Raw genomic sequence first — 15,907 nt, forward strand, 5'->3', positions numbered from 1 at the left:
TAGGGACTGTCTCTGTATGTTGCCAACTTGGACTTCCCAAGCGCTTAGTCCAGTGCTCTGCACACAGTAAGCGCTCAATAAATACGATTGATGATGATGATGAATGAACGAACAAATGAATGAATTTCTCTCCGGGGCGTGGCGCCGGGCGCGTGTCGTTTCCGGCCGGAAGGGAGGACGCGGGGGCACCGGAAGTGGGAGGCCCGGCCCTTCCCAAGATGGCGGCGGCTGCTGAATGAACGAATGAATGTTGGTCTGCGCACAGTCAGCGCTCAATAAATACGATTGAATGAACGAACGAATGAATGAATCTCCGGAACGTGGGGCCGGGCGCGCGTCGTTTCCGGCCGGAAGGGAGGACGAGGGGGCACCGGAAGTGGGCGCCTCGTCCCCGGAGCGTGGCCGCGGGGGACCTGCCCTTCCCAAGATGGCGGCGGCTGCTGAATGAATGAATGTTGCTCTGCACACAGTCAGCGCTCAATAAATACGATTGATATGAACGAACGAATAAAAGAATGCTTCTCTGGAGCGTGGCGCCGGGCGCGCGTCGCTTCCGGCCGGAAGGGAGGGCGAGGGGGCACCGGATGTGAGCGGCTCGGCCCTTCCCAAGATGGCGGCGGCGGCTGCTGAATGAACGAATGAATGTTGGTCTGCGCACAGTCAGCGCTCAATAAATACGATTGAATGAACGAACGAACGAACGAATGAATCTCCAGAGCGTGGCGCCGGGCGCTCGTCGCTTCCGGCAAGGAGGGCGTGGGGGGCACCGGAAGTGGGCGTGGCGGCCCTTCCCAAGATGGCGGCTGCTGCTGCATGAGCGGATGACTGTTGGTCTGCACACAGTCAGCGTTCAATAAATACATTGCCAAGCTCCGCCCTTTCCTCTCCATCCAAACCGCTACCCTGCTCGTTCATGCTCTCATCCTATCCTGCCTGGACTACTGCATCAGCCTTCTCTCTGATTTCCCATCCTCGTGTCTCTCTCCACTTCAATTCATACTTCATACTGCTGCCCGGATTATCTTTGTCCAGAAACGCTCTGGACATGTTACTCCCCTCCTCAAAAATCTCCAGTGGCTCCCAATCAATCTGCGCACCAGGCAGAAACTCCTCACCCTGGGCTTCACGGCTGTCCATCCCCTGGCCCCCTCCTCCCTCACCTCCCTTCTCTCCTTGTCCAGCCCAGCCCGCACCCTCCGCTCCTCCACCGCTCACCTCCTCACCGTTAGGCCTCGTTCCCGCCTGTCCCGCCATCGACCCCCGGCCCACGTCCTCCCCCGAGCCCGGAATGCCCCCAATCCCTCTGCCCCTCCGCCAAGCTCGCTCTCTTCCTCCCTTCAAGGCCCTACTGAGAGCTCACCTCCTCCAGGAGGCCTTCCCAGACTGAGCCCCTTCCTTCCTCTCCCCCTCGACCCCCTCTCCATCCCCCCATCTTACCACCTTCCCTTCCCCACAGCACCTGTATAGATGTACATATGCTTGTACATATTTTTGACTCTATTTAGTACATATCTATTCTATTTACTTTATTTTGTTAGTATGTTTGGTTTTGTCTCCCCCTTTTAGAGTGTGAGCCCACTGTTAGGTAGGGACTGTCTCTAGATGTTGCCAATTTGTACTTCCCAAGCGCTTAGTACAGTGCTCTGCACATAGTAAGCGCTCAATAAATACGATTGATGATGATGAAGAATGAATGAATGAATCTTCGGAGCGTGGCGCCGGGCGCGCGTCGCTTCCGTCCGGAAGGGATGGCGTGGGGGCACCGGAAGTGGGCGTGGAGGCCCTTCCCAAGATGGCTGTGGTGGCACCGGAAGTGGGCGGCCCGGCCCTTCCCAAGATGGCGGCTGCTGCTGCTGAATGAACGAATGAATGTTGGTCTTCACACAGTCACCGCTCAATAAATACGATTGAATGAACGAACGAATGAATGAATCTCCGGAGCGTGCCGCCGGGCGCGCGTCATTTCCGGCCGGAATGGAGGGTGTGGGGGCACCGGAAGTGGGCGTGGCGGCCCTTCCCAAGATGGCGGCGGCGGCTGCTGAATGAACAAATGAATGTTGGTCTGCACACAGTCAGCGCTCAACAAATACGACTGAATGAACGAATGAATGAATGAATGAATTTCCGGAGCGTGGCGCCGGGCGCGCGTCGTTTCCGGCCGGAAGGGAGGACGCGGGGGTACCGGAAGTGGGCGTGACGGCCCTTTCCAAGATGGCGGCGGCTACGGAATGAACGAATGAATGTTGCTCTGCACACAGTCAGCGCTCAATAAATACGATTGAACGAACGAATGAATGAATGAATTTCCGGAGCGTGGCGCCGGGCGCGCGTCGTTTCCGTCCGGAAGGGAGGGCGCGGGGGCACCGGAAGTGGGCGTGGCGGCCCTTCCCAAGATGGCGGCGGCTGTTGCTGAATGAACGAATGAATGTTGGTCTGCGCACAGTCAGCGCTCAATACATACGACTGAATGAACGAATGAATGAATGAATCTGTGGAGCGTGGTGACGGGCGCGCGTCGCTTCCGGCCGGAAGGGAGGGCGTGGGGCACCGGAAGTGGGCGTGGCGGCCCTTCCCAAGATGGCGGCGGCTGTTGCTGAATGAACGAATGAATGTTGCTCTGCACACAGTCAGCGCTCAATAAATACGACTGAATGAACGAACGAATGAATGAATGAATGTTTGGAGCGTGGCGCCGGGCGCGCGTCGTTTCCGTCCGGAAGGGAGGGCGCGGGGGCACCGGAAGTGGGCGTGGCGGCCCTTCCCAAGATGGCGGCGGCTGTTGCTGAATGAATGTTGGTCTGCGGACAGTCAGCGCTCAACAAATACGACTGAATGAACGAATCTGTGGAGCGTGGCGCCGGGCGCGCGTTGCTTCCGGCCGGAAGGGAGGGCGTGGGGCACCGGAAGTGGGCGGGGCGGCCCTTCCCAAGATGGCGGCGGCTGCTGCTGAATGAATGTTGGTCTGCGGACAGTCAGCGCTCAATAAATACGATTGAATGAACGAACGAATGAATGAATGAATCTCCGGAGCGTGGGGCCGGGCGCGCGTCGTTTCCGGCCGGAAGGGAGGGCGCGGGGGCACCGGAAGTGGGCGGGGCTGCCCTTCCCAAGATGGCGGCGGGCCCGAGCGGCCCGGAATGGCGGCGGCGGCGGCGGCCGCTGCAGCTGCTGACGCAGTTGGGGTCGGTGCTGCTGACGCGCTGCCCGTTCTGGGCCTGCTTCAGCCGCCTCATGCTGTACGCAGAGAGGGCCGAGGCCCGACGGTGAGAGCCCTGCCTGCCCGCAGGGAGGGGCGGGGAGGGGGGGGGGGACCCGACCTGTCAATCAATCAGTCAATCAATCCATAATCGTATTTATTGAGCGCTCACTGTGTGCAGAGCACTGGGCTAAGCGCTTGGGAAGTCCAAGCTGGCAACATATAGAGACGGTCCCTTCCCAACAGCGGGCTCACAGTCTAAAAGGGGGAGACAGAGAACAAAACCAAACATACCAACAAAATAAAAGAAATAGGATATGTACAAGTAAAATAAATAGAGCAATAAATATGTACAATCATATATACATATATGCTGAGAGCTCACCTCCTCCAGGAGGCCTTCCCAGACTGAGCCCCTTCCTTCCTCTCCCCCTCGTCCCCCTCTCCATCCCCCCCTTCTTACCTCCTTCCCTTCCCCACAGCACCTGTATATATGGATATATGCTTGTGCGTACTTTTTTTATTCTATTTATTTATTCTACTTGTACATATCCTATTTATTTTATTTTGTTAGTATGTTTGGTTTTGTTCTCCGTCTCCCCCTTTTAGACTGTGAGCCCACTGTTGGGTAGGGACTGTCTCTAGATGTTGGCAACTTGGACTTCCCAAGCGCTTAGTCCGGTGCTCTGCACACAGTAAGCGCTCAATAAATACGATTGATGATGATGATGATGATACATATATACAGGTGCAGTGGGGAAGGGAAGGAGGTAAGATGGGGGTGGAGAGGGGGAGAGGAAGGATTGAAGGATTGGATTGAATTGGATTGAAGGAAGGATTGAATTCATTCATTCAATCAATCAAGCGTATTTATTGAGCGCTTACTGTGTGCAGAGACTATACTAAGCGCTTGGGACGTCGAAGTTGGCAACATCTAGAGACAGTCCCTACCCAACAGTGGGCTCACAGTCTAAAAGGGGGAGACAGACAACAAAACCAAACATATTAACAAAGTAAAATAAATAGAATAGTAATCAATCAATCATATTGAGCGCTTACTGTGTGCAGAGCACTGTACTAAGCGCTTGGGAAGTACAAGGTGGCAACATCTAGAGACAGTCCCTACCCAATGGTGGGCTCACAGTCTAGAAGGGGGAGACAGAGAACAATACCAAACATACTAACAAAATAAAATAAATAGAATAGATATGTACAAGTAAAATAAATAAATAGAGAAATAAATCTGTACAAACATATATACAGGTGCTGTGGGGAAGGGAAGGCGGTAAGATGGGGTTGATGGAGAGGGGGACGAGGGGGACGAGGGGGAGAGGAAGGATTGAAGGATTGGATTGAATTGGATTGAAGGATTGAAGGAAGGATTGAATTCATTCAATCAATCAATCGTATTTATTGAGCGCTTACTGTGTGCAGAGACTGTACTAAGCGCTTGGGACGTCCAAGTTGGCAACATCTAGAGACGGTCCCTACCCAACGGTGGGCTCACAGTCTAAAAGGGCGAGACAGAGAACAAAACCAAGCATACTAACAAAATAAAATAGAATAGATATGTACAAGTAAAATAAATAGAGTAATAAATGTGTGCAAACATATATACAGGTGCTGTGGGGAAGGGAAGGAGGTAAGACGGGGGGATGGAGAGGGGGATGAGGGGGAGAGGAAGGAAGGGGCTCAGTCTGGGATTCATTCAACCGTATTTATTGAGCGCTTACTGTCTGCAGAGTACTGTCATTCATTCCATCTAGACACAGTCCCCTTCGATGATGATGATGATGGTGATAATGGCATTTGTTAAGCGCTTACTATGTGCAAAGCACTGTTCTAAGCGCCGGGGTTGGGGGGGGGGGGGGGGGGGGGGATACAAGGTGATCAGGTTGTCCCACGTGGGGCTCACAGTCTTCATCCCCATTTGACAGATGAGGGAACTGAGGCTCAGAGAAGTGAAGTGACTTGCCCAAGGTCACACAGCAGGCGTGTGGCGGAGCCGGGATTCGAACCCACCACCTCTGACTCCAAAGCCCGTGCTCTTTCCACTGAGCCACGCTGCTTAGAGTGTGAGCCCACTGTTGGGTAGGGACCGTCTCTATATGTTGCCACCTTGTACTTCCCAAGCGCTTAGGACAGTGCTCTGCACACAGTAAGCGCTCAATAAATAGGAATGACTGATTCAATCTGTAAGCCCACTGTTGGGTAGGGACCGGCTCTATATGTTGCCACCTTGTACTTCCCAAGTGCTTAGGACAGTGCTCTGCACACAGTAAGCGCTCAATAAATACGATTGATTGATTCAATTGTGTTTATTGAGCGCTTACTGTCTGCAGAGCACTGTCCTAAGCGCTTGGGAAGTAGAGAAGCAGCGTGGCCCAGTGGAAAGAGCCCGGGCTTTGGAGTCAGAGGTCATGGGTTCAAACCCTGGCTCCACCAATCGTCAGCTGTGTGACTTTGGGCGAGTCACTTCACTTTTTTTATAGCATGTATTAAGCGCTTACTATTGGCAAAGCCCCATTTTCCAGATGAGGAAACTGAGGCCCAGAGAAGTGAAGTGACTTGCCCAGAGTCACACAGCTGACAGTTGGCAGAGGCGGGATTTGAACCCACGACCTCTGACTCCAAGCCCGGGCTCTTTACACTGAGCCACGCTGCTTCTCATAATAATTTTGGTATTTGTTAAGCGCTTACTATGTGCAAAGCACTGCTCTAAGCGCTGGGGAGGTTCCAAGGTGATCAGGTTGTCCCAAGGGGGGCTCACCGGCTTAATCCTCATCTTACAGATGAGGGAACTGAGGCACAGAGAAGTTACTCTCAGTTGAAGTTCAACTGAGTTAATTCAGTTGAGTTAATTTCAGAGAAGTTGATCTCAGCGGCGTGGCACAGTGGAAAGAGCTCTGGCTTTGGAGTCAGAGGTCACGGGTTCAAATCCCGGCTCTGCCACTTGTCAGCTGGGTGACTTTGGGCAAGTCACTTCACTTCTCTGGGCCTCAGTGACCTCATCTGTAAAATGGGGATTAAAATTGTGAGCCCCACATGGGACAGCCTGATCACCTTGTATCCTCCCCAGCGCTTAGAACAGTGCTTTGCACATAGTAAGCGCTTAACAAATACCAAAATTATTATGAGAAGCAGCGTTGCTCAGTGGAAAGAGCCCGGGCTTTGGAGTCAGAGGTCATGGGTTCAAATCCCGCCTCTGCCAACTGTCAGTTGTGTGACTGGGCAAGTCACTTCAATCAATCAATCAATCAATCGTATTTATTGAGCGCTTACTATGTGCAGAGCACTGTACTAAGCGCTTGGGAAGTACAAATTGGCAACACATAGAGACAGTCCCTACCCAACAGTGGGCTCACAGTCTAAAAGACTTCACTTCTCTGGGCCTCGGTTTCCTCATCTGGAAAATGGGGATTAAGACTGTGAGCCCCCCGTGGCACAACCTGATCACCTTGTAACCTCCCCAGTGCTTAGAACAGTGCTTTGCACATAGTAAGCGCTTAACAAATACCATCATCATTATTATTATTATTATTATTATTACTACTACTACTACTACAAGTTGGCGCCTGTCCCGCCATCGACCCTTGGCCCACGTCCTCCCCGTGGCCTGGAATAATAATAATAATGATGGCATTTATTAAGCGCTTTATTTTATTTTGTTAATGTGTTTTGTTTTGTCATCTGACTCCCCCTTCTAGCCTGTGAACCTGCTGCTGGGTAGGGACCGTCTCTATATGTTGCCAACTTGGACTTCCCAGGCGCTTAGTACAGTGCTCTGCAAACAGTAAGCGCTCAATAAATTCGATTGAATGAATGAAAGTGCTCATTATGTGCAAAGCACTGTTCTAAGTGCTGGGGAGGTTACAAGGTAATCAGGTTGTCCCTCAGGGGGCTAACAGGCTTAATCCCCATTTTACAGATGAGGGAACTGAGGCCCAGAGAAGTGAAGTGACTTGCCCAGAGTCACACAGCTGACAATTGGTGGAGCTGGGGTTTGAACCCATGACCTCTGACTCCAAAGCCCGGGCTCTTTCTACTGAGCCATGCTGCCCTCCCACCGCACATCCTCCAAGCAAGCTCTCTTCCTCCCTTCAAAGCCCTACTGAGAGCTCACCTCCTCCAGGAGGCCTTCCCACGCTGAGCCCCCTCCTTCCTCTCCCCCTCCTCCCCCACTCCACAGCACCTGTATCTATGTTTGTACATATTTATTACTCTATTTATTTTACTTGTACATATTTATCCTGTTTATTTTATTAATATGTTTTGTTTTGTTGTCTGTCTCCGACTGTGAGCCCGCTTTTGAATAGGGACCGTCTCTATATGTTGCCGACTTGGACTTCCCAAGCGCTTAGTACAGTGCTCTGCACACAGTAAGCACTCAATAAATACAATAGAATGAATGAATGAATACATATTACTCTATTTTACTTGTACATACTTACTATTCTATTTATTTTATTTTGTTATTATGTGTTGTCTGTCTCCCCTTTCTAGACTGTGAGCCCGCTGTTGGGTAGGCACCGTCTCTAGATGTTGCCGACTTGGACTTCCCAGGCGCTTACTACAGTGCTCTGTACACAGTAAGCGCCCAATGAATACGATTGAATGAATGAGGATTTATTACTCTATTTTACTTGTACATATTTACTATTCTATTTATTTTATTTTGTTAATATGTTTGGTTTTGTTCTCTGTCTCCCCCTTCTAGACTGTGAGCCCGCTGTTGGGTAGGGACCGTCTCTAGATGTTGCCGACTTGTGCTTTCCAAGCGCTTAGTATAGTGCTGTGCACACAGTAAGCGCTCAAATACGATTAAATGAATGAATAATTATTACTCTATTTTACTTGTACATATTTACTATTCTATTTATTTTATTTTGTTAATATGTTTTGTTTTGTTGTCCGTCTCCCCCTTCTAGACTGTGAGCCCGCTGTTGGGTAGGGACCGTCTCTATATCAATCAATCAATCGTATTTATTGAGCGCTTACTGTGTGCAGAGCACTGGACTAAGCGCTTGGGAAGTACAAGTTGGCAACATATAGAGACAGTCCCTACCCAACAGTGGGCTCACAGTCTAAAAGACCCTAGATGGTGCCAACTTGTACTTCCCAAGGACTTAGTCCAGTGCTCTGCACACAGTAAGCGCTCAATAAATACGATTGAATATAGAGACGGTCCCTACCCAGCAGCGGGCTCACAGTCTAGGAGGGGGAGACGGACAACAAAACAAATTAACAAAATAAAATAAATAGAATAGTAAATAGGTACAAGTGAAACAGAGTAATAAATCCGTACAAACATATGTACATCATCATCATCATCATCAATCGTATTTATTGAGCGCTTACTATGTGCAGAGCACTGTACTAAGCGCTTGGGAAGTACAAATTGGCAACACATAGAGACAGTCCCTACCCAACAGTGGGCTCACAGTCTAAAAGGGGGAGACAGAGAACAAAACCAAACATACCAACAAAATAAAATAAATAGGATAGATATGTACAAGTAAAATAAATAAATAAATAGAGTAATAAATATGTACAACCATATATACATATATACAGGTGCTGTGGGGAAGGGAAGGAGGTAAGATGGGGGGATGGAGAGGGGGACGAGGGGGAGAGGAAGGGGCTCAGTCTGGGAAGGCCTCCTGGAGGAGGTGAGCTCTCAGTAGGGCCTTGAAGGGAGGAAGAGAGCTAGCTTGGCGGATGGGCAGAGGGATTGGGGGCATTCCAGGCCCGGGGGATGACGTGGGCCGGGGGTCGATGGCGGGACAGGCGAGAACGAGGTACGGGGAGGAGATTAGCGGCGGAGGAGCAGAGGGTGCGGGCTGGGCTGGAGAAGGAGAGAAGGGAGGTGAGGGAGGAGGGGGCGAGGTGATGGATGGACAGCCTTGAAGCCCAGGGTGAGGAGTTTCTGCCTGATGCGCAGATTGATTGGTAGCCATTGGAAGTGCTGTGGGGAGGGGAAGGACGTTGGGGAGGGGGAGAGGAAGAAGGGGGCTCAGTGTGGGAAGGCCTCCTGGAGGAGGTGAGCTCTCAGTAGGGCTTTGAAGGGCCCTGACCGTCCTTCCCCCCGCCCCAGAAAGCCGGACATCCCCGTCCCCTATCTGTACTTCGACCTGGGGGCCGCCGTGCTGTGCGCCAGCTTCATGTCCTTCGGGGTCAAGCGCCGCTGGTTCGCACTGGGCACGGCCCTGCAGCTGGCCGTCAGCACCTACGCGGCCCACGTCGGCGGACACGTCCACTACGGAGATTGGCTCAAGGTGAGGGCCCCCTTCCCCCCCCGCGCCCTTTGACCCCGGCCCCCGTCTCCCCCTTCTAGCCTGTGAGCCCGCTGTTGGGTAGGGACTGTCTCTAGACGTTGCCGACTTGGACTTCCCTAACGCTTAGTACAGTGCTCCGCACGCAGTCAGCGCTCAGTAAATACGATTGAATGAATGCCTGGGCTCCCGTCCCAGCACAGCGTGGCCTGATAATAATAACAACGATGGCGTTTATTAAGTGCTTACTATGTGCAAAGCACTGTTCTAAGCGCTGGGGAGGTTACAAGGTGATCAGGTTGTCCCACGGGGGCTCACAGTCTTAATCCCCATTTTACAGATGAGGTAACGGAGGCCCAGGGAAGTTAAGTGACTTGCCCAAAGCCACACAGCTGACAATTGGGGGAGCTGGGATTTGAACCCATGACCTCTGACTCCAAAGCCCGGGCTCTTTCCACTGAGCCGTACTGCTTCTTTATAATAATAATGACCCCCAGCGCTTACAACAGTGCTTTGCACATAGTAAGCGCTTAACAAATGCAATTGTTATTATTATTATTATTATTATTATTATTAGGTTGTCCCACGTGTGATGAGATAACTGCTTCTTTGTATCCATCCCAGCGCTTAGCACAGTACCTGGCACACAGTAAGCGCTTGACAGATACCACAGTTATAATCTGGCCTCTGGCACTAGTCTGCTGTGTGACTTTTAGGCAAGTCACTTGATGATGGTATTTGTTAAGCGTTTACTATGTGCAAAGCACTGTTCTAAGCGCTGGGGTGTTACGAGGTGATCAGGTTGTCCCACTTGGGGCTCACAATCTTAATCCCCATTTTACAGAGGAGGTCACTGAGGCCCAGAGAAGTGAAGTAACTTGACCAAAGCCACACAGCTGACAAGTAGTGGAACCAGGATTAGAACCCATGACCCTCTGACTTTTCATTCATTCATTCATTCATTCAATTGTATTTATTGAGCGCTTACTCTGTGCAGAGCACTGTACTAAGCGCTTGGGAAGTACAAGTTGGCAACATATAGAGACGGTCCCTACCCAACAACGGGCTCCCGGTCTTGAAGACTTCTCCATGCCTCAGTTCCCTCATCTGTGAAATGGGAATTAAGACTGTAAGCCCCATGTGGAACAAGGGACCGTGTTCTACCTGATTATCCCTGTGCCTAGTACAGTGCTTGGCATTCATTCATTCATTCATTCAATCGTATTTATTGAGTGCTTACTGTGTGCAGAGCACTGGACTAAGCACTTGGGAAGTACAAGTTGGCAGTGCTTAACAAATACCACTATTAATTTTATTATTAGAAAGCAAGTGGCTTACACATACTACTGTTCTTACTGATGCCAGGTTTATTATTATTATATAGTGAGCGCCTAATAATAGTAATGATGGCATTTGTTAAGCACTTACTATGTGGCAAAGCACTGTTCTAAGCACTGGGGAGGGTACCAGGTAATCAGATTGTCCCACGTGGGGCTCACGGCCTTCATCCCCATTTTCCAGATGAGGGAACTGAGGCCCAGAGAAGTGAAGCGACTTGCCCAAAGTTGCACAGTAGACAAGTGGCAGCAGCAGCAGAAGCAGCGTGGCTCAGTGGAATGAGCCTGGGCTTTGGAGTCAGAGGTCATGGGTTCAAATCCCGGCTCCACCAGTTGTCAGCTGTGTGACCTTGGGCAAGTCACTTCACTGCCCTGGGCCTCAGTTACCTCATCTGTAAAATGGGGATTAAGACTGTGAGCCCCCCGTGGGACAACGTTATCCCCTTGTAACCTCCCCAGCGCTTAGAACAGTGCTTTGCAATCAATCGTATTCATTGAGCGCTTACTGTGTGCAGAGCACTGTACTAAGCGCTTGGGAAGTACAAGTCGGCAACACATAGAGACAGTCCCTACCCAACAGCGGGCTCAGGCACTTAATAAAAGCCATTATACAAGCGATGGAGCTGGGATTTGAACCCGTGACCTCTGACTCCCAACCCCGGGCTCTTTCCACCGAGCCACGCTGCTTCTCAAATAACAAAACAGCTAACAAGTAGTAGTATTCTCACTAATGTACATGTACATATTATTACTCTATTTTATTTTGTTAGTATGTTTGGTTTTGTTCTCTGTCTCCCCCTTCTAGACTGTGAGCCCACTGTTGGGTAGGGACTGTCTCTATGTGTTGCCAGCTTGTACTTCCCAAGCGCTTAGTCCAGTGCTCCGCACACAGTAAGTGCTCAATAAATACGATTGATTGATAATGCCCGGTGCTAGGGGTGGGGAGGGATCCCCTTTCATTCATTCATTCATTCAGTCGTGTTTATTGAGCGCTTCCTGTGTGCAGAGCACTGTACTAAGCGCTTGGGAAGTCCAAGTTGGCAACATCTAGAGACGGTCCCTGCCCATCCCCTTCCATCCGCCCCGGCCGGGCAGGGTTGGGGTGGAGAGGGATGGGGAGGGCCCTGCTGGGCCTTGTCTGAGGAGGGCAGCGCCCTTAGGTCCGGATGTACTCCCGCACCATCGCGGTGATCGGCGGCTTCCTGGTGTTGGCCGGCGGCGCGGGGGAGCTGTACCGCCAGAAGCCGCGCAGCCGCTCGCTACAGGCCACCGGACAGCTCTTCCTGGGCGTCTACCTCATCTGCGCGGTATGTACTGGCCGCCCCCACGAGGCTCCGGACCCTGGACCTCCGCCTACACCCCCCCATCCCGCCGATTGGCCGAGGCTCCGCCCCCCTCCCCCGCCGATTGGCTGCGGCTCTTCCCACTCCCCCATCCATAGGCTGAGGCCCCGCCCACTCCCCGCGGATTGGCTGCGGCTCCACCCCCGTCCCCCACCGATTGGCTGCGGGCCCTCCCACTCCCATCCGAATGCATGTGGCCCCGCCCACCCCCCCGCCGATTGGCTGCGGCCCGGCCCCCTCCCCCGCCGATTGGCTGCGGCTCCTCCCACTCCTGCATCGATAGGCTGAGGCTCCGCCCACTCCCATCCGACTGGATTAGGGTCCGCCCACTCCCCGCCGATTGGCTGCGGCTCCCAATCCCATCGGACTGGATGTGGCTCCGCCCCCTCCCCGCCGATTGGCTGCGGCTCTTCCCACTCCCCCATCCATAGGCTGAGGCCCCGCCCACTCCCCGCGGATTGGCTGCGGGCCCTCCCACTCCCATCCGAATGCATGTGGCCCCGCCCACCCCCCCGCCGATTGGCTGCGGCCCGGCCCCCTCCCCCGCCGATTGGCTGCGGCTCCTCCCACTCCCGCATCGATAGGATGAGGCTCCGCCCACTCCCATCCGACTGGATTAGGGTCCGCCCACTCCCCCTGAGGCTCCGCCCACTCCCATCCGACTGGATGAGGTTCCGCCCACTCCCCGCCGATTGGCTGCGGCTCCACCCCTTCCCCCACCGATTGGCTGCGGCTCCTCCCACTCCCATCGGACTGGATGTGGCTCCGCCCCCTCCCCGCCGATTGGCTGCGGCTCCACCCCCTCCCCGCCGATTGGCTGTGACACCTCCCACTCCCCCATCGATAGGCTGAGGCTCCGCCCACTCCCATCCGACTGGATTAGGGTCCGCCCACTCCCCGCCGATTGGCTGTGGCTCTTCCCACTCCCATCCGACTGGATGTGGCTCCACCCCCTCCCCGCAGATTTCTAGACTGTGAGCCCACTGTTGGGTAGGGACTGTCTCTATATGTTGCCAACTTGTACTTCCCAAGCGCTTAGTACAGTGCTCTGCACACAGTAAGCGCTCAATAAGTACGACTGATTGGTTGGCTGCGGCTCCTCCCACTCCACTGCCTTTTGGCTGCGGCTCCGCCCACTCCCCCTCCGAATGGCCGTGGCTCTGCCCACTCCACGCCGATTGGCTGTGACTCCGCCCCCTCTCCAGCCAACAGGCTGTAGCTCCGCCCCTTCTCTGCCAACTGGCTGTGACTCTGCCCCATCCCAGCCAATGAGCTGTGACTACGCCCCTTCCCATCCAATTAGCTGTGACTCTACCCCACCCCAGCCAATTAGCTGTGACTCTGCCCCCCCCAGCCAATTAGTGGTGACTCCGCCCCTTCCTCCAGCCAATTAACTGTGACTCCGCCTCCTCCCCAGCCAATCGAGAAGTAGCGTGGCTCAGTGGAAAGAGCCCGGGCTTTGGAGTCAGAGGTCATGGGTTCAAATCCCAACTGCGCCACTTGTCAGCTGTGTGACTTTGGGCAAGTCATTTCCCTTCTCTGTGCCTCAGTTCCCTCATCTGTAAAATGGGGATGAAAACTGTGAGCCCCCCCGTGGGACAACCTGATCACCTTGTAACCTCCCCGGCGCCTAGAACAGTGCTTTGCACATAGTAAGCACTTAATAAATGCCATTATTATTAGTTTGAGAAGCAGCGCGGCTCAGTGGTAAAAACACAGGCTTTGGAGTCAGAGGTCACGGGTTCAAATGCCGGCTCTGCCACTTGTCAGCTGTGTGACTCTGGGCAAGTCGCTTCACTTCTCTGTGCCTCAGTTCCCTCATCTGTAAAATGGGGGTGAAGACTGGGAGCCCCCCGTGGGACAACCTGATCACCTTGTATCTACCCCAGCGCTTAGAACAGTGCTTTGCACATAGTGAGCGCTTAATAAATGCCATCATTATTATTATTATTAATTAGCTGTGACCACCCCTTCCCTGCTAACTAGCTGGGACTCCACCCCCTCCCCCAGCCAGTTAACTGTGACTCTGCCCTTCCCTGCTAACTAGCTGGGACCCCACCCCCTTTCCATTCATTCATTCATTCATTCAATCGTATTTATTGAGCACTTACTGTGTGCAGAGCACTGGACTTTCCTGCCAACTGGTTCCGGCTCCGCCCCTTCCCAGACAATTAGCTGTGACTCCGCCCCCTCCCCAACCAACTAGTTGTGACTCCTCCCCGTTCAGAGCTAATTAGCTGCCCCTTCCCCTGTGACTCCATCCTCCAGTCGGCTAGTTGACCCTGCCCCTTCCCCCAGCCAGCAAGATGTGGCTCTGCCCTCCCCTGTGCCCCTGCCCCCTCTGCCCCCATCATCATCAATCGTATTTATTGAGCGCTTACTGTGTGCAGAGCACTGTACTAAGCGCTTGGGAAGTACATATAGAGACAGTCCCTACCCCGCCGCGGCTCTGCCCCCAGGCCTACTCCCTCCAGCACAGCAAGGAAGACCGACTGGCCTATGTGAACCACATCCCGGGCGGAGAGCTGACCCTGCAGCTGCTGTTCATCCTGTACGGCGTCCTGGCCCTCTCCTTCCTCTCCGGCTACTACGTGGCCGCGGCCGCCCAGGTCCTGGCCGTGCTCCTGCCGCTCGTCATCCTGCTCATCGACGGCAACCTGGGCTACTGGCACGGCTCCCGCCGCGTGGAGTTCTGGAACCAGATGCGGCTCATCGGGCAGAACGTGGGCATCTTCGGGGCCGTGGTCATCCTGGCCACGGACGGCTGACGAGGGCGGGAGCGGCCCCCGGGGGGAAGGGCGGGGGCGGGACGGGGGGCTGGTTTATTTATGCTTTTGGTAAAGTTTTGTTTTTATTGGTTTGTGTTGTCCGTGCCTCGGGGGGTTTCTGCCCCACTGATGTCACCACCTGCGGGTGGAGGTTTCTGTCATTCCTGATGGGCTGGGGGAGTTTCCCTTGGACCTCCTTCCCCCCTCCCCCTGGGAAGGGGGATGGAGTCACCAGTGTGGGACTGGGGAAAATCTCTGGGCCACCTGAGCCGTGAGAAGCAGGATAATAATAATAATTGTAATTATTATGGTATTTGTGCCTGCCCATCCACCCCCCCCCCACAACACCCACCATCTGTCCCCTTCATTCCTCTAATGTCCATAATGATAACTGTGGTACTTAATAAGCACTTACTATGTGCCAGGCACTGTACTAAACACTGGGGAGGATAAAAGCAAATCAGGTTGGACACAGTCACTGTCCCACGCGGGGCTCCCAGTCTCAGTCCCCATTCTCCAGATGAGGGCACGGGGAAGTGAAGTGACTTGCCCAGGGTCACACAGCAGACAAGTGGCAGAGCCAGAATTAGAACTCATGACCCTCCGACTTCCAGGCCCGGCTGTATCCACGTGTTGTGCAGGTTGTGGTGGGGGTGAGAATGTCTGGAAAAGAGTGCATGCATGTGTGTGGGTGGGTGGGTGGGTGGGTGGGATGGGGTGTTTCCACTCAGTACCAGAAGAATTTACGGACCTTGGCTGTGACGCCAGGGACCCCAGGCATCTGTGTTGAAAGGTGTTTGCGGAAATGATGTTGTCAATGGGGGGTGCTGGGGAAGTGGGGGTGTTGACTGTGGCAGGGTTCTTGGGGGGGTGCGGTGTTGGTGAGCTCAGATTCTTTATGGGGAGTTGTGCTAACAGCTCTTAGGTTTCCAGGAAGCCTTGGGGAAGGCCATGCCCGCTTACTCCAGAGCCCACTAGGCTCCAGGAAGGG

General features: G+C 53.4%; 1 protein-coding gene across 2 annotated transcripts; it reads left to right on the plus strand.

Moving 5' to 3' along the window:
- The first annotated feature begins 3,111 nt into the window (after nucleotides 1-3,111).
- Nucleotides 3,112-14,961, plus strand: TMEM101 (transmembrane protein 101). Of its 2 annotated transcripts, none has more exons than XM_038754144.1 (4): nucleotides 3,112-3,263; nucleotides 9,291-9,471; nucleotides 11,966-12,112; nucleotides 14,608-14,961. In XM_038754144.1, the coding sequence occupies exons 1-4, from the start codon at nucleotides 3,112-3,114 to the stop codon at nucleotides 14,914-14,916; spliced, it is 789 nt and encodes a 262-aa protein (XP_038610072.1). In that variant the 3' UTR covers nucleotides 14,917-14,961. The 2 variants fall into 2 exon arrangements, with proteins under 2 accessions (XP_038610072.1, XP_038610073.1); XM_038754145.1 differs by having other exon boundaries at nucleotides 3,157-3,236.
- The last annotated feature ends 946 nt before the right edge of the window (nucleotides 14,962-15,907 follow it).

Source organism: Tachyglossus aculeatus, chromosome 11 (genome assembly GCF_015852505.1).
Source record: "Tachyglossus aculeatus isolate mTacAcu1 chromosome 11, mTacAcu1.pri, whole genome shotgun sequence".
Classification (NCBI taxonomy): Eukaryota; Metazoa; Chordata; class Mammalia; order Monotremata; family Tachyglossidae; genus Tachyglossus; species Tachyglossus aculeatus.